At 42.4% G+C, this 22,947-nt stretch overlaps 2 protein-coding genes across 2 annotated transcripts in view; both read right to left on the bottom strand.

The window, feature by feature from the left end:
* EPGN (epithelial mitogen) overlaps positions 1-1,372 on the bottom strand; it is a 41,029-nt gene extending 39,657 nt beyond the window's left edge. The window contains exon 1 of the mRNA XM_083176229.1: positions 1,210-1,372. Within this exon, the coding sequence (XP_083032355.1) occupies positions 1,210-1,372 (163 nt within the window). The remainder of the gene's footprint in view (positions 1-1,209) is intronic.
* A 10,784-nt stretch (positions 1,373-12,156) lies between these two features.
* MTHFD2L (methylenetetrahydrofolate dehydrogenase (NADP+ dependent) 2 like) overlaps positions 12,157-22,947 on the bottom strand; it is a 125,718-nt gene continuing 114,927 nt past the window's right edge. The window contains exon 9 of the mRNA XM_083158057.1: positions 12,157-12,525. Within this exon, the coding sequence (XP_083014183.1) occupies positions 12,413-12,525 (113 nt within the window). The 3' untranslated portion in view covers positions 12,157-12,412. The remainder of the gene's footprint in view (positions 12,526-22,947) is intronic.

Here is a 22,947-nt window from a genome sequence, read left to right as displayed (position 1 = left end):
TGCTCTGGGGTGATGGCACATTGCAAAAGCTAGTCATGTGTTGTTTACTTGCATGTCTATGATGGAATAAATTGTCTTTCCAAACCCCCTAAAAAAACAACAACAGTGAATGTGTGCGCATGTACATGTGGTAGAGACAAGGTGGGGTGGGGTGGTAATGAGAGGGGTCCACTGTGCCACCAACTTTATGGGTGAGGGTGTCATGTGATGCGCGCTGCACCCGCTGCGCGCTGCACCCCCAGCGCAAGAATATGGGCACAAGGATCTTTGGGGGGATGTGAGGCGACCACTGTGCCACCAATGTTATAAAATAAAGCATGCTTCTGGGTGAGGGTGTCATGTGATGCGCGCTGCACCCGCTGCGCGCTGCACCCCCAGCGCAAGAATATGGGCACAAGGATCTTTGGGGGGATGTGAGGCGACCACTGTACATGTAAAACTTGACATACAGGTACAAAATGGCTTGGTAAACATTTATTAGTGCAAAAATATAAGTGCAAAGAGAACACAAGAGGGAGTAAGATGTATGACGCAGTGATGGGGGGGGAGAAGTCAATCCTATCAGCTCCTAACTGTCCCTTCAGAAACCCTTCATACACTTAACAGTTTGGAGCTGATAGGAGGGCCCTTTCAGCTCCACTGCAAGCACTTCAGCAAGCACTTTGTCACTTGTTCTCCCTTATCACTGCTCCATACATCTTCCCCTCTGCTATGCCCATTCTAGTTATCACGTGGACCTAATTATTTCAGGCCTAAGAACGTACATCCTAGAGGTAGGAAAATATATATATATACTATATATTTTTTTAAATAAAAAAAAATGAGCACCCTAGTACTGCGACCTTTACTTGCCCTTCTATGTATATATATATATATATATCTAAGTATACATGTGCCCTATACTACCTGTACCTGTAATATGGACTTGTTATGTATTTTAAAATTATATATAAAAAATGTGTACCAACTGAGCCAACTTTGGCTTCTCTACCTACATTGTGCAGAAACCTAACAACCTGAAAAGATACATACAAACATTGCTGTAGCAACAACAGGCCTAACTCAATTGCCTATAAACCCGATATTGTTCGGGTTGTGGGGTTGATGTGTTAGGATACTGAGCATGGTCATAGTTGTACTGGCCATATGGCACTTGCGTGTGGTCTTTTTGTGGTGCTTGTGTATTGGCAGGGATACGGCTAAACATACGCTCAAACAATGTCATCTGCCTCTCATGCATATCCGCTATTTGTGACATAAAAGAATCATGCATTTCTTTTTCAGATGCTAAAAATCTGGCAATTCTTGCATCTTCATGAGCGTTCAAATCGCTTTCCGCCTCACGTAGATGTTCCAGAATAATCGTTGTCATTGCTCTCACCGATTGTTCTGTTCTGTTTGGTTTCGGCTTTCTTTTGGGAACGTTATAGACTGTGAAAGGGATAAAAAATGATTTGTTACACACTGATCATACATAAACATTGCATAGTTTAACCAACACATGCTTGCGGCCTTCCGGCACATGCACACTACCTATCCATTGCCCATTATGTTTTCAATCCTTTTTCAAAGACAGTTTAACCCCTTCCTGACACAGCCAGTTTTTGCCTTCCTGACAGAGCCCTTTTTTTCAAATCTGACATGGATCTCTGTTCGAACGTCTCTCAGGCTAGAACTTGTAGGCTGTATTAAGTGCAGCCTACACATGTATGTATTAAGTGAAGCCTACACATGTATGTATTAAGTGCAGCCTACAAGCTTATTAAGTTGTAGTTGAATAGCCACGGCAGACCAATTAGCCCGGGGTTCATTACCGCAGCTAATTGAATCCGATCTTTAATATTTAGTATTTGTATAAGTAATTATCACGCACCATAATGTTACTAAAAAAATAGTATTTGCTTAATTTCATTTGCATTGAGGGCCTGATTCAGATGTGATCACTCCTCTGAAAATTTGCAGATGACTGTGGGTGGGTAGCTTCCGTACATAAAAACCCGCCTTGTGTAAACCTGTGTGTGAAATGAGAAAATCTCCCAAAAAATGGCAGACTACCACCCTCAAATGCTGACTTCATGTACGCAAAAGTTTGAGGGGATTGCAATTACATATTTTTTCAATTTTTATTTGAGCTCACGCATGCACACTATGATCGGTTTGCAAATTCGCACATCATTGAATCGGGCCCTTAGTTCTGTGGTAGCCATAACTTGTGTAAAATGTAATCAGTATTTATTTTAGACTGTTGATTGATACCCATGATACTCCCCATCACATATAGCTAGATAATAGCTTCCTACAACTTGCATAGCATATTAATTACACTGTGATGACAGGTCTCCCTTAGGATACTAATACATAAATCAAACCTAGGCAGACAAAGTAAACAAATCCCTAAGCTATGTCTATATTAAATATTTATATATATAACCATGTACAGGATATCAGGTAGAGCTATTTTACAATATTAAGGTGAGGCCAGGATAACATGATAATATATCAGTAAGATTTATGAAGATAAGATTTGGAAAATATTTGGTTTCCAGCTATACCCTTTGTCATAATTACTTATGTACTTGGTACTTGTAAGAACACATTTATGCGTCTTAAAAAGAGATGTACTTTCCAAGGGTATATCCGTGGGCTCAAAGGTGGTTAAACTCACTGTATTCGCAGATTACATAGTTTTATACCTTTCAAATCCACTTGATTCTATAACACACATCTTTTCCTTATTAAAGAGATTTGAAGAGGTGTCGGGTTTTGGGATCAAAATACTCCCTTTAAATGGTCCCTTTAAAAGGGATAATTTTACATATTTAGGAGTTAGAATTCCTCATCCAATTCTTGACTTATATCAACTAAACTATACTTGTGTCTTTAATCAAATTTACGATGAGCTTGAGGATGGAAAAAAGCATCTTTATCTTATTTAGGACGAATTAACTTAATTGAAATGATTTCTTTCACAAGGCTAATGTATCTCATACAGGCTTTACTGTTGTATACAATACCAAAAGATCTGCAATGCCTTAATAAAATTTTAGACAGTTCATATAGAATGGCGGTAGGTCTAAACTAGGAATGATCAAACTGCAAAAACCAAAATGGAATAGAGAAACAGGATTTCCTGATGTTAGACAATACAATAAGGCTGCAATGTTTAGATACTTGTCAGATCTGACCAAGATTGCTATGCCTGCACTTCACTATAGAGATAATTATTTGAAGGAGGTTGTCTGGTCTCATTCCTACATCTCCATGATCAGGAGGTTTCTGCCTAAATTAATTAAATTAAATAAGGGTATATACATAAATGTAAAACTTAGAAATGCAATCTCAACAAGGATGAGTGACCCCTAAAGACAAAACATCAATGTACACCAAATAATGTTTGGCTGCATTATAGTGACACAATATAGAGTAGAATTGGATGAATTTTATATTGCCTGGGCCTAAATCATGTTTTTATGCAATGGCTAATTATATTATTAATGAACTGTCTTGCAATGCGGATTTCATGTTTAACAGTAAATTACCATATTGAGGTGTCAACGGTGTGTTTATGGGGAGTAGTTAGAAAAATGCAGGCGTGTCATGGTCATTTTTCGGGGTGTGTATCTGATGACGACTTCAAGCTCATACATGCAAAAACATTGCATCTACATCACTACTGCTGTGTCCAGTCTTCATAGCCATAGACCAATCCTTAGTCCTGATGTTTCTTGTTTTGCATATAGGCTGCGAATGTATACACAATTGCAAATAAGTTTGTGATGGCTCTGATAATTGTTTCGCTGTATTCCTGAATCAGCTTAGCCTAGAGAATCACAATTGCATTTGCATGGAAACATTAATTAAGTGCTCTATTTGCAGAATTATTTAGGATTGCTGTAGCAACAGGAGAATAGCTAAGCATCATGGACACCAACTTTGTGCTTCTTGGCAGGTTGGAAAGTTCATCTGTTGCCCCCTTTTTTTTCTTTTACAGATACATATAGCAATCAAACCATTGCTGTGCTCCCATCAACTACTTACTGTAAGTGACCTAAATGATATAATGCTGAACTTCTATGGTCAGTTTGAAACTGATTTTGCCAGAACTACGTTGTTATATCCTATTATTAACAGAAAAAAACAATGAATAGGAAGGCTGTCATTTTTTAACCTTAGTGACAAACAGGGGTCAGTTTACATTAGGATTTTACCTGGATGAGTCCAGCGTGTACTATACTGTCATTATGAACAGTTAAAATGCAAATCAAACTCCCCACTTCTTAAAACCAAAAGACATGTTGGCCTATCTTGATTATAGCAGAACTCTTCATTATAAATCATCCACATGGTGAACATATATTTACAATCCATGTACTGTATTTACTGGCGTATAAGACTACTTTTTTTCCCTGAAAAACATGCCTCCAAGTGGGCGGGTCATCTTATACGACAGGTGCACTTATATAACAAACTCTATATTTTGAGTGGAAATGTTGGGGTGGTCGTCTTATACGCCCAGTCGTCTTATACGCCGGCAAATACGGTACATTAACACCTCAAAATATTCCCGGAGGATGTTAGTCTAAATAGCATGTATGACAAGCAAGCATGCTGTACAGTTAGCTAGACTAATAAAACACCTCCTCCCCAATTCACATAGACACCTTTGCTTTCACCAAACCCATTTAAATATGTCAACAAAATAGTCAAGGCAAATACATTAATGAATGGACAAGGGAACCTCAAGTGTGGGCACTGCTAGTGCATTCGTTCATGGTAAACTAGTATCAAACATACCACTGGCTTGTGAGCTTGAGAACTTTCAATGTGCCACCAAATATAATGAACCGTTACCAAGCAGGTGAGCATGAAATGTCCAAGGAATCACTATTTGTACAGTGAATTACAGAACCCCCATAGCCGCATTGAGAGCGGAGAGTGGTGACGAGAGAATGAAGTATAGTAGGAGGCATTTGGGTCCTTGAGTGAGTTTGAGGGTGGACCACCAGCTAGAGAACTGCAAAGGAAGTTGATGAAATGAAGGAGCCATGACTATTGGGCCTCATACAAATTAGGCAAAAAAAAGTGCTTAAACCTTAATGTGTCTGACAAAGGGGACATTAAAAGGCTTTTGATGTTGACTACCTGTACAGAGATAATGCATAATTACAGATTGATTATACATGTCTATTCAAAATAACATCCATTTGAGCTACAATAGCAATTATTTTAGATTGGTAATGATGAAGCATATAAACTACCATAGAATGTACTGTCTGAAAATTCTACTACTAGTTACCACCTTGTCAAAATGACAGGACAACATAACAGTAACGTCAGCCACAACAATTGTGTGTCCGAATGTAGTAATGCTTTAATTGCTCCATTGAATGGTCGCTAGTGCACAAAACACGTGATTTCCCCCCGTAGAGGTGAGACACAGTGTTAGCCTTTTATTGTAAAGAAGTTATTTTATTTCCATAATAGTGTAAAAATGAAACAGTAATGACTTCACAGTTGTCTATTAGGAGTTGTGAATGATAAATGTAGGTTGTGTTCTGAAAAAAAAATTCTCCATGTTCACAGTTATACTTTAAATAAACATAAATAATACACATTAATTTATAATAGTACATTTAGTGGTATTACTTTCCTGGTATTACTAAAGACAATATTAAAATGATGCTTTCAAATGAAAAGATTTCCAGAAGCCATTGTCTCTTACAATGTTTTTTTTTTTTATTGCATAGATAGGGCATATGTCTTATTACCAAATACTGTACACATATTTCGCAAGTTGTTATGTGCTAATAACTTATTACACATATTTTATTGTATTTACATGTGAAATGATAGTTATACTGTAAACATGACATGTTAGAAATGTAGTAAGTCAGCACACATCCCCTCAGTGAACACATTTAGCTTATAATATACTGTTCAGTAATATTCTTTTTTTTTTTTTACAGCTTACAAATTATATTACTATATATTACTAAAAAATACTTACAATAGCACTGCATTGTGCATATTTTGAATGTGGAGAACATTAACTGATATTGGACATACTCAGATAATCAGATATAGATTCTGATCTTATCGGAACGGGGCTATTATGCGCATGTGCAGGCCTCCTTTGTGAATGGGTGGTTGCGGCGGGGGGGAGGGGGGGCAGGGTGTCACTGGTGCTCGTTAAGCTGCGATCCTGGCAGCTTACCAAGCCAACCCCCTTAGTACCCATACACAGTGATATATCTCAAAGAGTATGACCAGACAGATGTGTCCTCATACAGCTTTACTGCAGTTGTTCCAAACAGCCCCTCTTGGCATGTCTAGTCCCATAAAACCATGCTAGCATCAAGCTTCTTTTTTTGCAGAAAATACAACTAGTATGCACCAGGAGATTATTAATTGGATATTTGACGAATATTCACAGCCCAGTCTGGAAGTCCCAGAAGGAGAAAACAGTCCAGAGGGAGAAAACATCTCCCAATGGGACGTCTTGTCCTGCGCCTGAATATTAGGTAGCACTTCCAATGGGAAGTCACTTCCAGTCACAGTAAAGCTCACTAACACTGAGTTGAGGTGGGTGGTGGATTAGGTAATATCTACCATGGGAATCAAATCTTGATTTTGTTTAATTTGAAGGGCTCCTGTCCATCCTGGACACCTGGTGTTGCAAAATTGTCACTGCAGTGGTACCATTCTTATTAATTACACTCCTACCCATAACCAAAGCCAGAAAGAGTTTTCAGTATGGGTCTGGTAGTCTTACCAGAGAGGGGCTTAATATTTTCAGTGCCATCCTTCTGGGGAGAGTTTTCCCTTGGAGAGCAGTACCCAAAAATTGTGATCACCCTGCTACGTATATATTGAAAACTAGCCAGAGCTGTCTAATAGTGTGCACACACGGTAAGATTTGGCTTCGGTTGTTCCCGATATAGGGAACATCGGAAGCCAAATCGCATGCTTTTTTAGGGCTTCCGAGCCCGATGCACTGCCGATGCGCGCTACCGTGTGAGTGCATATCGGCAGCCAGATAGAGAGGGCAGGCAACACTATATAGTGCAGATCTGCACTATATAGTGTAAATTGTGCCCCTCTGGCATGCCGTGAGATGCGTGTCCTGATGCGATCTGATCGCGTCGGGACTCACATCTCAAGGCAGTAACTGCCGTGTGTACACACCTGAACACTCCTGCTGTAGATATACAGTAGGAAGAGATTTGGTGTGCTTTTGTAAAAATATATTTTTTGCTTTTTTTATCTCAAAACTTTCTTTTATTGAGTCATGACATACATTTACAATCATAATATAACCTCCATGTACAGTACATAGAGCAATATATGATCATTACAATTTTATATGTAATAAAAAGAATTATATCATTGTGCACTTTATAGTAGTATATTTCATTACAAATACAGATGGAGCAGCTCTCATTAGAGTTGCTCCTGGTGATTCTATGGCCAATCACCGCTGTGCGCCATTCACCAGAAGGGGGCACGCGCGCACAAGACGCTCGCTTGCCCCGTTCTGATGGAGCCCGTCGCTGCCCTCCATTGGCTCCCTGCCACTCCACGGTTACAACCCGTAGCTCCCCGCAGCCTCCACTACCCCTGACCATCTCCCTGAAGTCGAGAAGGGCAGGGAATCTGCAAAATGACTGGGACGCGCGAAAGTTTGAGACACTCGTGTGTCCCGGTAAGATGGATTGCCTCTCCGCCAGCCAGCGCCAGCTCAGGGAATCAGGTGATTCCCTGAGCTGGCTGAGAGGTGCTCCATTTTTTCAAATACAATATATTAAGACGAAATTGAGCATGCCTAGATGCGTGCAACTCCACCACCATTCCCCCAATGGGGTATTCTAGTTACAGAAGTGGTGTAATTGTAAATCATGTGATAGCCAGTCATATTGTGGGATCTTGTGTATATATTCACTTTTCATACTACAATATTGGGGTTATTCACATTCGTTCGATGTTGCGCGTCTGCGCATGCACAGCAACATTTCTGCGCATGTGCAGACGTAGGGTGCATGCACCCACAGCAAAATTTCGGTTCACCAGGTGCACGCACCCAGAATGGCATGCGGGGGTGCCGGGGTGCTCCATTACCATATGGGAACGCCCAGCGTTCCATGGGCGTACCCATGAGAACGCTTGCTGGGCGTTATCATGGTAATGAGGTGGTGACGCTGGTGTGGGGGGCGGGCAGCTGACATCACCGGATGTCAGCTGCCCACCCATATCCGTGCCAGCGTGCACGCATATGTAAGTGACTTAAAAGCCACTTTTATATGCGTGAACGCACCACATCTTTCGATGGTCGCCGACCATCGAAAGATGTGAGCGGTTACCTGAGGCATATGAATGGATGTTTATGCAACACATCCATTCACAGCCTGTACGGACGAACCCACACTTCGAGGAGGAGGCGGGTGGGCAATCATTAGCCGGGCAGGGTTTGGTGGACTTGCAAGGCTGCGAATTCGCAGCCTTGCGAATCAACCAGAATAACCCCTATGTGTCTAAAAGACTTTCCCATGTCTCGAAAAAAAATTTAAGTAAATATCTCTTTTTGTAATGAAGCCTTAAGCCACTCCATTCTAAAGATATAAAACAATTTTGCAAAAAAAAAAAAAATTTATACTGGGTGGCTGTGGGTTGTATCTACATTTGGAGAATACATTTTTTATATATTATTTTAAGTAACTCCGTGTTATCCGAGTTCTTTCCGGTGTAATACCAAACATTGCCTATTCATTGGTCAGCGACATGTAATTTACCAAATTTAAAATAATGTCCAAAAATGAATGGAAAATCTTATTATTATTGCTCTTTGACATGAATTATTCGCTTTCGCATAAGATATCTATATTTTAATTATATTTTATAAAGTTTGTTTAAAAATAGTTCTGTATAAGATGTTGCTGAAACCAATTTAACAGATAAGTCAAATGTTTTTATTTTTTTTAAGATTGAGTGATGGGAACTGGTCCCTCAATTGTGCCAATCCTTTTTGAATGGTCTTATAATAACATGAACAGTTATTGTCATTTTCTTAAGGAAAGCCTCCTGAAGAGACCAGCCATGTCGTTTTGGGCCTGCAGGTATGCCAGTGGGAAAGGTCTTAATATTGAGAACTGCTCCACAGCCTAAACAAATTGCAATGGTTTCCCTGTTTCACAATTCACAAGTGGCCATATATTTTTTAGGCCATGTTTGTTCCATAATGTGAAGAGATAACTTTCTTTTACATTTAGAAAGGATGGGTTATGTAGGAAAGGGAGAAATACATGCAAGTTTATATCGAGTCTATATTATTATTATTATAATTTTATTTATAAGGCGCCACAAGTGTTTCGCAGCGCCGTACAAAGGAACAATACAGGGAGACAAAGCTTGGCATAACATTGAATAAATAACAAAAATACAGTACAAATAAAGAGCGCCACAGATCAATACACATTACAGCTTAAATATAAGTAGTGAGGACTCAATCAACATACAACTAGAGGCTAGATGCCAATGATGGAGAGGAGTATGCGGACAAAGATGGTCACTGAGTATAGGAGAGCTGTGAGTGACATGTGAAGAGAAGAGGGCTTTGACAACAGGAGGGAAGAGGGCCCTGCTCAGAGGAGCTTACAATCTAGTAGCAGTAATACTGCTATATTGCAGTATGTGGCATGGGGCCTTATTCTGGTTCACTCCTTCTGACAAAATCCTTCTTAGATGGACAAAACCATGTGCACTGCAGGTGGGGCAGATGTTACTTGTGCAGAGAGAGTTAGATTTGAAGTGAGATCTAGATTGCAGTGTAAAAATAAAGCAGACAGTATTTTCCCTGCACAGAAACAAAATAACTCGCCCAAATCTAACTCTCTCTGCACATGTTACATCTGAGAAGGAATTTGCCAGAAGGAGTGAACCAGAATAAGGCTTTGTTGTAAATACAGAAAGGAACTTATACTATCGCATTTTACAAAACCTGCCTCTATAATTGTATTAGAGTACATATTGTCCCTGAGTAACCAGTCTCGTAGATAACGTAAGTGGGAACCGTAACTGTATTCCATAATTTCGGGTAAATACCTCCATTAAATCTCTGTTGTTATAACTTTATCAGACTGATTGTGGCTCTTTTGCGATTCCAGATGAATGTGCAGATATTTCTATTAATTTCTAAAACGTCCCTCTTGGTTAGTAGATTTGGAAGGGATTGGAGTGTATATAAAATTCTAGGAAATAAAATCCTTTTAACTAGATTAGCCCACCGTAATTAGGAAAGTGTTAAATGTCGCCAGGGCTCTGTATCATTCAGCAGACTATATATTATATTTTTCAAATGAAGGGCGTATAGAGTTGTTACATTGTTGTTATAGAGTTGCATCCTACTGTAGATAAGCAATGGCTTTAGTTGCCCATTTGATGGTGGTCTCCCTATATCCTGCTTGAAGCTTGTAACCTGGTTTTAAATAGAGCTCTGTGGATTTTTCTATGTAAACTTTGAATCCATACACCAATTTGTATTCCCTGATCCATCAGTAGTTCAAGGGACCTCCTGGGTTTTGATATAAATAAAAGGACATCATCTGCAAAAGCAGATATCTTGATTGCCTCTTCTCCCAAACCAGTGCCCTTAAAATGATTCCAGTTTATACTCTAAGCATAGGATCCAGCTAAAGTAAAAAGTGCAGTTGAAAATTTACAACCCTTCTTGTTCCTCTGGTCAATCTTATTTCTTCCTCCAACAGTAAGTAAGTAGTTGGTTGATTATAGAAAGTCGTAATTGTAGTTTGGAATTTTGAGCCAAATCCCCTCCTTTCCAATATTTCATAAAGGTATGGCCAATACACCATATCAAATGCCTTTGTAGTGACTACACTCAACATCATATTTGGTACAGTGGATTGGAGGCTAGATGCCATAACTGCCGCATTTGCTGTACATATATCCTTTACGGAATGTCTGCCTTTAGCAAAATCTAGTTGGTGGTTTGTTACCAGCACATTGGCTAGTATTTTAGTATTTAGTATTTTTGCAAAAATTAGTTCCCTTAAAAGGATATCGAAAGCCCCTCTCTTTGCAACATGTTTGTAATGTATGTTTGATTTTGATATGACATGTATACTTGTGCACACTGCTCTTATATTCAGTTTCCAGATGAGAAGACATACATCTTCATATGGGTTGGAATGATCATCAAAATCAAGTAAAACCCTAGGTACTGTACTTTTACGTCATGTACTGTATGTGGAGCTTCAGGTGTACTCTGGAAATGTTTTTGTATTTGAACTTTTTTCCATGCTGTAACTATATTTATAATACTCGTGTGAGGCTTTCTCCTCCAATGTGATAGGGGGAGGGGAAGGAAGGGGGCTGCAGGAGGGTCAGGGCGGAGCCACAGCATGGCAGCAAACAGCAGAAAGATCCAGAATGAGGATCTGGGTGGAGACTGAGGTATATATTTGAATAGTCTTTGCAGTCAAAGTCTAGTTATTTATTACAAAATATTGACACTTATTTATCACGTTCCAAGCATATTTGGCCTAATTCAAATATGGTCGCATTCAGTAGTAATTTTAAATTATGGAACTGCGAAGTGTCACAAATGTAGCAGCTGCCTAAAACTGAATAGAGCTGAAGCCATTGCAACATGCTCAGCAACTGTGTTCCCCGCAGCACAGATGCGGGGAACATCGACTCCCTAAGTGCCTCCATAGCCACGTAGAATAGCGATGAGAGATGCAACACTTGTGCCATGTTTTAAACGTACAAAATGTCACTCCCCAAACATGGTAACACTGCACCTGCTTTTTTTTGCAGACACACCCCCTTACCTGCTACCAATCAACATCTTCCTGCATACTTACCTATCTGACCCTCTCTATGAGGTTAAAAAATGCTCTGTTCCTGGACTTCCCTGGTAATGTATGACTGCCATCACCTGTGGGGAAACACCTGTTTATCAATTAATTAGCTCACCACAGGTGATGGCAATCATACATTACCAGGAATAGAGCATTTTTTAACCTCATGGAGAGGGTCAGGTAGGCAAGTATGCCTTCCTGTCAACCAGTCTGCAACTGATTCCTTACTGCAAGCAGCATCATAAAGGTACCTTGGTGCGTGCAGTCTGCTGATAAACACTCAGTAGCGCTACCATTATAGTTGCAACTGCATCTCAATCAGGCCCATTGTGCAGCGAACTTCAGATTTTCTGTGACAGAGAGTGAGCTGTATCAAAGCTGGGAGAGAGATAAAGTGAAGAGACATAAAGTACCAACCAATCAGCTACTAACTTTCATGCTACAGGCTGTGTTTGAAAACGTACAATTAGCAGGTTGGTTGATAATGTATCACTCTTTTGGTACATCTCCCCAAGTATAATATAATATGAGACAATATTTTAGTGAACAAGATTCTTGGCGGCCATCAGTGTGTTCTTCAGAAGCATTGCCACTGTCATTGGTCCCACTCCCCCTGGAACAGGTGTGATAAAGCCTGCTTTTTCTTTGACTTCTATAAGACAAAAGAAAAACTAATGTTAGAGGAACTTCATCAAGTAGATACTTAACGTTGAAAAATCATCCATGTTGCAAAACTAAACTATAGTCAGAGATGTATTTACATTATATTTACTCTATACAGAATTAATGAATGAACTTCATTCTGTGAAACAGTATGTTTCAATTTCAAATCATTAGTTACATTACAATATCTCCCTGTACACTGCACTACACTACCACAATAACATCAGAACATCCTAGTACCTTCCTGTGCATGAACTTACCAGTTCCTCTGTACTATGGAGTTCCAGACGAACTAGAACAAGAGCACCTGACACACATATCCCTCTACACAGGGAGGAACAGAACAGAGGGGAGTATGGTCCATTGAATGGGAGGGTTCTGATTAGATTAGACTTTTTGGTGCCCTGTGCCAAAGAGAGCATGGTGCCCCTCTATCCAATCGAAAAAAGGATAGCAAGTGCCAACATTAATAGATGTGACTGTGTGGGGAAGAGGTGTGGACACATAAAAGTACCAATTCAAATTACATAGCACACTATTGTCCATTATGCACAATACACCACACAGTAGTGCCCATTAGACACATTACGCCACACAGTAGTGCTGTTATTCACATTACAATGCACAGTAGTGTCCGTTATTCACATTACACCATACAGTAGTGTTCTTTATTCACATTACACTGCACAGTAGTCTTCTATATTCACATTACACAGCACGGTAGAACCCCTTATACACTTTACACCTGACCACACAATAGTGTGTTATTCACATTACACCAAACACCAGAAACCCTTATATGCATTGCACAACACTCCTCCTCCTCCTCATCATCATCATCCTCCCACACACACACTGAATCCAGTCTGCTGTCAGACATCAGCACAAGGGACATAGTAGACATAGTGATTTCAATAGAAAGACCTGCATTGTAATGTTAACAGCTAAATTCTCCTAGGTAGAATACAAAATAAGGCTAAGGGTGAGCTCCTTCATACTACATTCACATACTTACCTCACACAATGCACAGCTTGGGCTTGTCAACTCCATGAACCTCCCCATGATCTTACTGTCTCTCTCTCTCTCTCTCTTTACTTTCCTTCCATGTCTGCATGTAATCCATGTCTTTGTTTGTGAAACTGGTGTCAGGGTAAAGTCTGTAAGTATATCTGGAAGTGTGTAGGTAACGCTTGCAATCATTAGGAGACATCCTAGGATTAAGAAAGATGTTTCCCTGACCGTGAATCGAACCCGGGTCACGGCAGAGAGGTGAGGAGTCATACCCTCTAGACCACAAGGTACTTTGATGTTGGTAATAGGATACTATATGCAACAGAGAAGTGTGTAATATCATGTAGACCAGACTGATACTGTATGGCATATATAGCTATAAATGACGCACTTCTTACTTGGCTGCTGTAGGTAGTCTGAGTTGTTTGAGTGGCAGAATGTGACAGGGTATTAACTAGGCTTGTAGTCCAGGATCTGGAAGCACTCTGGTGATAGCAGGACCAGATGCACACCAAACCCCGGAATGGATGGTAGCTTGTGGGTAATCAGAATGGAACTGAATAGGCTGCAGCCTAGGGAATCAGGACTTACTGGCCATCACCGAGTTGGCAGACAAGTAATAAAATTAAGCCATCAGGAGGCAGTACTTTGGGTACAGAGGCTGCTGGAGAAAGGGAGGGGGTCCTAAGATCCCCTGACAAGCTGGACATGACGTGGCCATTGTCAACAGGCAGGTATGGGGAGGGTGGTGCCATCATTTTGCTTGGGGGGGGGGGGATCATTCTAATTATGCCAATGTTCATGCCATTATAATTAGCGTCTTCCTTGCTAACGATAATTGCAAGCCAGTTTCTTTTACAATTGACAAACATAATTAGATCATTAGATGCCAAAATCATGTTAGTTGTGTAACATTCATTACTTACATATGTGCAGTACTATATTATGGGAGATCTCCTGAGCCTGCATACTGTATAGGTGCTGTGCTCTGTGTTAGGCAGCATTACAGGTGGCACTATGGCCATCTGGAAGCTTTATTAAGGCCCAGATCACATACAACCCTGTCGCAGAAGACCCCAATGTAGGGATGTTAAACATGTGCACCTCAAGTTATTAAGTGTTACTGTACTAGTTATTAAGTCTTACTAATGTTAAAAGAATGCAGGGATGAGACATTGAAAAGGTCATCCTGTTGATTTAGTTGTAACTTGTTTCTAAAAAAGAAGGGCTTTCCCAAGGTGAATCTACTGAATCATAATGAAGAATTATAGACATGTATCTTCATTACACTTAATTATTCAAGGCTATGATTTTATGTAGTTAGCATTAGGAAACCTACACTATGACTCATTGAAACCATTTCTAATCATGTATATGCAGAGAACTACAGTGTATGCAACCTTTCCTGTTGTGTTTCATCACTGGACCATTTCCTACACTCTACAAGGGAAGAAATAACCACATATAGTTGACATGGCAGGCAGGTAGGTACACACAAAGAAGCACAGCACAATTGTTGATTTTTTTTGTGAATGATGTGTTTATTCTGAGTTGTCGGCCTTAATTTAAATTTTTTTGCGGAATAAAAAAAAATCAGTCAGCAAAGTATGAAAGGGTGTCACTGTAACATTATTGCTTGATAATGCCACAAAAAGTCCAACTCAGGTAAGTTGACTCTAAATTTAGATATATTTTGGTATGTGTATATCAGAGAAGCTTTGCTGAGGTCTGGTAGCTTAACAATATATTTGCAAATATCTGCACCTAAGATGTCAGAATTTTCTATTATCATGAAGTCTTCAAGTCTTATTGCTGACACTTTTTGGTGTTCTTGGGGAAAATATTTTTGTTTATCAAATTTTATTTGTACAAGCACAATATGCACAGCTCAAGATTCCTAACTCATTAATCACTTGTGCGTAATTTGTTTGAAGAACCACATATTCTCGAGTCTAGTGTTAACTGCACCAATTCAAACACCAGGCTCTGTAATTCCTTCAATAGCTACACCCATTTTCTCAGTTTATATTAACATAATTAAATTTTCACACATCGAGTATGATGTAAAGTTATCTTTGTGAAAATCTGAGACCATAGAGCAGTGGTCGCCAACCTGTCACTCATGAGTTACTGGTAGCTCACAGTAGAGATCTGGGTGGCTCGACCACTCTGCAGCCGCCCGCCCGCTCGTCCCTCCATCGTCCGCCACCGCTTCCCTTCTGAGGGGAGAAGAGTGCATCGAACGTTTCTTCTTCCCCTCACTGTGGGCTTTATTCTGGTTCACTCTCAGAGGCAAATTCCTTCTCAAATGGGCAGAACCAGGTGCGCTGCATGTGGGGCAGATGTAACATGTGCAGAGAGAATTAGATTTGGGTGACTTATTTTGTATTTTTGCAGGGGAAATACTGACTGCTTTATTTTTACACTGCGATATAGATCTCACTTTGAAGTAAAACCCCACCCAAATATAATTCTCTTTGCACAAATGACATTTTCCCAGTGTACATGGTTTTGTCCATTTGAGAAGGAATTTGCCTCTGAGAGTGAACCAGACTAAGGCCCTGTATCCCTGTGACTGTGCCGTCAGCCAATCAGAGTTCGTGGGCCTGCAGTCAATCAGGAGCTTGCCCGCGAGCTTTGATCGGCTGACTGCCCAGTCAGACGGCCCACAGTGAGGGGAAGGAGAGACGCGCGATGTGCTGTGCTCTCTTCCCCTCAGTAGGGAAGTGGCTGAAGAGGAGGAGACAGACAGACAGCAGGGGGACATCGGACTCTCCTCTCCCCGGCAGCAGCAGGCGCAACAACGGTGAGTTGTGCTTTAGCTGCTGGGAAATTCTTTCACATTGGGGGCATATGTGTTTCTGGTACAGTTGGGGCATAGCTGGCACTGTGGGGGCAAACCTGGCACTGCTGGGGGCATACTGGGCACCATATTGGGATACTTGTTTATGGCAATGTGGGGGTATACCTGGCACTGTGGGGGCATATCTGGCACCATGGGAGCATATGTGTATCTAGCACTACTGGGGACATATCTGTATCTGGCACTATTGGGGGCACATGTGTATGTGGCACTATTGGGTGCATATGTGTAGCACCCCCCCATTTTCATTGGCCGCACCCCATGTGGCATGTGGCTACACCCATTTTTTGGTGTGCCTGCACAATGTACCGCAAGAGTATTTATTTAGAATGGCACCACAATCTGAGGGGCATTGATTATCTGGCACTGCTAGAGGCATTGTGTTTATGGCATTACTGCAGGTATTGGGCACATTGTGTAACCGGCACTGCTGGTGGCATGTGTATATATGGCACAGCGTCAATTCAGAGAGGCTGGGGGCATAGCCAGAAGCTCTCAGAGCGCAGTTCATGCCCCAATAGCGGGGAAAATCGGGGATGTGGCCTCGCAGGAGTACCATGATAGTTGGTCATGCCCCCTAATTTTCGCTGTGTGCCTTCGGAATGCGCAGATGTCCCTTCTCCTCTACCTCCAGTGTTGGGTGGTATGTATGTGGCATATTGGACATTGCAGTGTGTGGCATATTGTGTCAGGGGCTTTACAGTGTGTGGCAACACAGGGCAATTGATGCTTCACTTGTCCTGCATTCCTTTTTATAGCTATCTTGCCCTCTAGGCAGCGGAGACAACATGAAGTTATGGCCGATCTGCGTATAAGTGTCAAGTGGTAATTTGGCCACTCAGTGTATAAGAAGAATAATATACAAGAATAGGCTGGTAATTTAGCTGGTGTGAGCTTTACTCCAAGGTGAACTTCATCGAATAGACAATAGAAATCTAAATGTTCACAGTGTCAGCATGACAGTGTTGGCAGGGTCAACAAGGATACGGTTTGGTTTCAAGTGAGCAAAGACTGCTGATTCCAACTTTGATTTAACAGTCTGGACAGAATAGACATCCGCCACTGGAATGAAGATGTCGCTTATCACCGGGACTTATGTAGAGTTTGTGTCTCGCAAGAATCCAACAGCAAGAAGATGATGTTCGGCCTCAAAAAATGGAGCCAAAGATTGAACAGCTTGTGACCCACCTTGGATCAGGTAGGTCTCTAATTTTAGCCCTTAACTTTTGCAAGGCCAATGGTAAGCGCTGTAAAATTTTGCCCTCTTGCAGATGAAGAATTACTTTTACAAAATGAGTCAAACTGTCTTTTGTTTAGGACTCAGACACATCTCTCCAGGCATTCACCTTCAGGAAATTAAAAGTTAAGCTTGCCTGCTTTGCATGCATTTGAGACACAATACAGGTGAGCAGTCATCATCAAGTGCTCCAATAAATCACTGATTAGGATGTGGGCCCTATTGAACTTTATCATTCTCACCAATGAAAAGAGAATTCCAAGTAGTGTCATCTGCTGGCGGATATTCCTAGGAGTAGTAACCCTGCTAACTTTGCCAAAGATTGTGTGGGCAAACTGCATGTGGCATCGACACAACATCTGAATCAGGCCAACATGTTTATTTAGTATTATAAATTCAGTCAGTAGTAAGATGACTGCATTTAGGGGCTGATTTATCACCCTCAGCATCTGAGGATTCTTATAAGCTCTGATAATATCGGGCCAATCCACAATGTGATAATTGATTACATTGCATGGATGTATCATTTATCGTATGCAAGGACAGAGCTTGCAAGAAAGCTTGGTCCCTGCATTGCTGCACAGCAGGCCATATTGGGGTATTTTTTGAAAAAAATACCTTGAGTAATGTCTGCACATACACCGTCGCTGGTATACTACTCCCTGTCCTACTCATCCCCCCAGCAGCAGCCCCCACCACCCCTGATCATACTCACCTACACTGGGGATTGCTGATCAGAGCTCCTGCACGGCTGCCGGTAATCAGGCTGCTGCAGCATACCCTCCAACTGTACCGTTTTAGCTGATACAGTACAGTTTTTTTACGGTCTGTACCGGCTAAAATAAAGTGTACCGATTGTAACGATTTTTTTTAGAGCTCTGGCTGAGGGACTCGGTCTCTGGTAGTTCATAACATTGCTGACTGTTCCCCAGGGTGTGTGGGGAAGCGGCCAACCAGGACTACATCTCCCAGAGTGCACGGTGGTGGGACATGGTAGGCCCGCCTCCCTCTGCTCAGGGAGAGACTCCGGTTGGGTGGCATCACAGCTGTGGGGGGTGGCGTGTGCGAGGTGCTCCCCCCCTCCCGGCGCCCTCTCCCCTAGCAGATGCGGAACCTGCTCGTCCTCTCCAGGCTGTATGGGCGGATACAGGTGTGGGACACCTGGATTGGAACCCTGACCTGAGACCTGTACCTGCCTGGCCTGGGCGCCGAGTAGGGGGACCAAGGTGAGCAGGGATTGGGGGGTGGGAGGACACAGAAGCCAGTGATACAAGTGTGTGTCTGACTAACACATGTGCAGCATGGTCTGTGTATATGAGGTGAGGAGAAGCGTGTGGCATGCATGCAGTGTGTGTGCGCATTCCTGATCCTGTGTGAGTGTGTCATGTCAGCCCGGTTTCAGTTTGGGGTAGTGGAAAGTGAAAGGGTCCAGACCACCCCCCTTTAAAATGGTAACACCCTCTATCTATGGCCACACCCCCTGGCCTGTACCGATTTTTTATTTGGAATTGTTGGAGGGTATGCTGCAGTGACCTCTAGTGCTGTAAAGTGAGCTGAATCTTTACAGCATCACTTTACTGCATCTAGGTTCACAGTAGCAGCAGGGAGCCCTGATGGCCAGCAGTTCACCTCTCTCTCTCTCTCTCTCTCTCTCTCTCTCTCAAATAGCAGTAAAGCAGGAGGTGGAAGATATGTTACACCTAGGAGTTAGGTGTAGAAGATGTTTTAAAGTCTCTATGGGCACACGAGTTTACCGCCAACCCCGAGAAATGTGCCATTGGTATGGAAGAAGCCAAGTATTTGGGCTACACTGTGGGCAGAGGACAGGTTAAACCTCAGCCTAGTAAGGTAGAAGCAGTCCTCACCTGGTCTAAACCTAAATGTAAGTCACAACCTTGGATATTTCTCAGTCTGGTGGGATATTATCGCAGGTTCATTCGAGACCTAGAGGTGCTTGGTGTGGAAGGATCAGCTATAATCTAACCTTTAAAGCGGCAATCATTTACACGGCAAAATCAGTTTGATTTTGCCATGTAAATGATTGCCGCTTTAAAAAAACTGGAGATTTCTTACAAAATCTCTCACTTTCTGAATCTCTCATCCTATTAAATCTCACCCTAAATCTCACTTCGTATATCTCTCTTCACGGCACAGAACTCATGCACTAATTTGTTGTGCAGAATCTGGCACCTACCCATACCGGATACGACAATCTCACATTATAATGTCAGTGTGGCAGCAGTAGAGTTAATATACGTAGCACATTTGTGAGATCTTACCATCTGTGTATTTACGAAAGACTGTAGTTGTAAATGTATTGTGCTGTCACATTACAACAGAATCATGAAACAGCATGTTGGATCAGCACAAAAAATGTGCTTTCAACAACATATATGATCCAGTAGTTATTAATCATACAACTGTTTGAAGTGAGAAAGCATAAATTATAGATATGCTAGCTGTGACAGAATATGTAAAAATAACAAGTGACATTTCAGTGACATTTGAGTGATTGTACAGTAAGTTATTTCTTTACATTCATCTGAAATATTTTTTCCCACAAAGGAATACAGATACAATGGAAGTACAGATTTTCCGCTTTAATCCAAGGGGATGAACAAAAATATTGGTACTTGTGTATTATCACGGCGCCCCCGATATTAAGTTGCACGATTTATCATTGCATGCCATACACCCGATGCACTGCGATGCGATGTAAGCCCCCTATACGATGTTAAATTGTATAAGCACCCTAATGGGTGCTTTTTAAGCAACCTAATGGGTGCTTACAATGTTAAATGCACCCCCACGCCCCCCCCCCCCCCAGTATGAACATGAACCCGAAGGTTGGCGAGCACAGCGAGCCCCCGAGGGGCGGCGGTACGCATCCTCCGACCTTTTCATACCCCCACTATCCACGTCGGCGTGGAGTTGATTTTATATAGTGTGGCGAGCGCAGCGAGCCACCGAGCCTGTAGCGTGGCGAGCGCAGCGCGCCCAGCGAGGTGACGCGTATACCTGTGAAGTTATGCGCGTCCGCTCGCCACGCTTCGGGCTTGGTGGCTCGCTGCGCTCGCCACACTATATAAAATCAACTCCACACCGACGTGGATATTGGGGGTATGAAAAGGTCGGAGGACGCGTCCCGCCACCCCACGCTTCGGGTTCACGTTCATACTGGGAGTGGAATGGGGGTGCTTATACCATTTATAATCGCATCGCATTGTATGGCATTGTATGCCATATACAATGCCATACAATTTTAACATTGTATGACATTGGGGAACATCGCGGGACATTGCATACCATCGCATGCCTTATGGTCCGCGATGCGATGGGTGCCGTGATAATACACAAGTACCAAAATATTTTCATTAGACATTTTGGAATTGCAACCACTTTTATACACAATTCTTTGTTTTCCGGTGCTCATTGGTAATTGGCCAAGTTAAAATAATCATAAATAAAATGTTAATTTTTAATACTTTTTTGGGAATCCTTTGAAACCCATAGATTTCACCAAATGCTGGGTTTCCTCCTCTGTGATGCTTTTGCCAGGCCTTTTTTCAGTGGTGTAACTATGGAGGGTGCAGAAAATGTTGACTAGTTAATGGGTAGGGGTTTGGCATGCTGTGTACTAGGTGGGACATCAGTGCAGTGTGCTGTGTTAGAGGGATGGCGCTATTGGCATGCTAGTAGATAGCATGCTCTGTAATGGATGGGATTGTTGCTGCTGTGTTTTTCCTATGCTGTGCTGGGATACATACAGAGGACACTGGAATCACAGCACAGCCATTTTCAGATCTCTCCATAGATGTTCAATCAGATTCAAGTGAGGGTTCTGTCAGGGTCACTCACGGTCATTCACAGAGTTGTCCTAAAGCCACTCATTTGACATCTTGGCTGTGTGCTTAGGTCGTTGTCCTGCAGGAAGATGAACCGTCATCCAAGTCTGAGGTCTAGCATGCTCTGGAGCAGGTTTTCATCAAGGATGTCTCTGTACATTGCTGCATTCATATTTCCCTTTATCCTGACTACAGTAATCACCCAATTCCTTAAACTGAAAAACAAACCCACAGCATGAAGCTACCACCACCATGCTTCACTGTAGGGATAGTATTGGCCTGGTGATGAGCCTGGCTTCCTCTAAACATGATGCCTGGTATTCACGCCAAAGAGTTCGATCTTTGCCTCATCAGAACATTTTGTTTCTCATGGTCTGAGAGTCCTTCGGGTGCATTTTGGCAAACTCCAGGGGGGCTGCCATGTGCTTTTTACTAAGGAGTGGCTTCCACCTAGCCACTCTATCATACAGGCCTGATTGTTGGTTTGCTGCAATGATGGTTGTCCTTCTAGAAGTTTCTCCTCTCTCCACAGAGAAATGCTGTAACTCTGGCAGAGTGACCATCGGGTTCTTGGTCACCTTACTGACTAGGGCCCTTCTCCCACAATCTCTCAGTTTAAATGGCCGGCCACCTATTGGTTCTGAACGTTTTCCATTTATGGATGATGGAGGCCACTGTGCTGATTGGGACTTTCTAAGCAGCAGATTATTTTTCTGTACCCTTCCCCAGATTCGTCTCTCGAGACAATCCTGTCTCGGAGGTCTACAGACAATTCCTAATGCTTGGTTTGTGCTCTGACATGGACTGTCAAGTGTGGGTCCTCATAGAGGCCCTTATTCTGATCTGTGCGGCCGGAGCCGCATACGTTGCTCCGGCCGCACAAACCAATCCCCGCCTACAATACGGATCGCCACGGCCGTCCGTACGCGGACGGCTGGCGATCCGCATGAAAATGGTGGGGCGTACGCCTCCACCATGGTGGGAGCTGCCCCCTGCATTCGATGGTCGGCGACCATCGAAGGCAGGGCCGCACGCTCCACCAGCTCCCGCAAGCTTAGACCACACGGACAATCGTCCGTGTGAAAGCTTGTATGGGGGCGGAGAGCTGACATCCGGCGATGTCAGCTTTCCGCCCCCATCACTGGCGTCATAGCCTCATTACCATGCATACGCCCCGCGTTTGCATGGGAACGCCCATGAAACGCTGGGCGTATGCATAGGGTAATGAGGCTATTAAGCCCCTCACGCCCCTATACGCCCCCTTTGCGGCGTATACATTTTTTGTGCTGCGATTTCGCCTGCACATGCGCAGAGTGACCTCTGCGCATGTGCAGAGTGAAAACATCGGCGGTACGGCCGCACGCGGGCCGTACCGCCGAGATCAGAATAAGGGCCATAGACAGGTGTATGTCTTTCCAAATCATGTTTAATCACATTTCAATCACAGCTCTCCC

Source organism: Crinia signifera, chromosome 1 (genome assembly GCF_055691185.1).
Source record: "Crinia signifera chromosome 1, ASM5569118v1, whole genome shotgun sequence".
Classification (NCBI taxonomy): domain Eukaryota; kingdom Metazoa; phylum Chordata; class Amphibia; order Anura; family Myobatrachidae; genus Crinia; species Crinia signifera.
The sequence above is the reverse complement of the archived record's forward strand: the minus strand, read 5'-3'. Positions and strand labels throughout refer to the sequence as shown.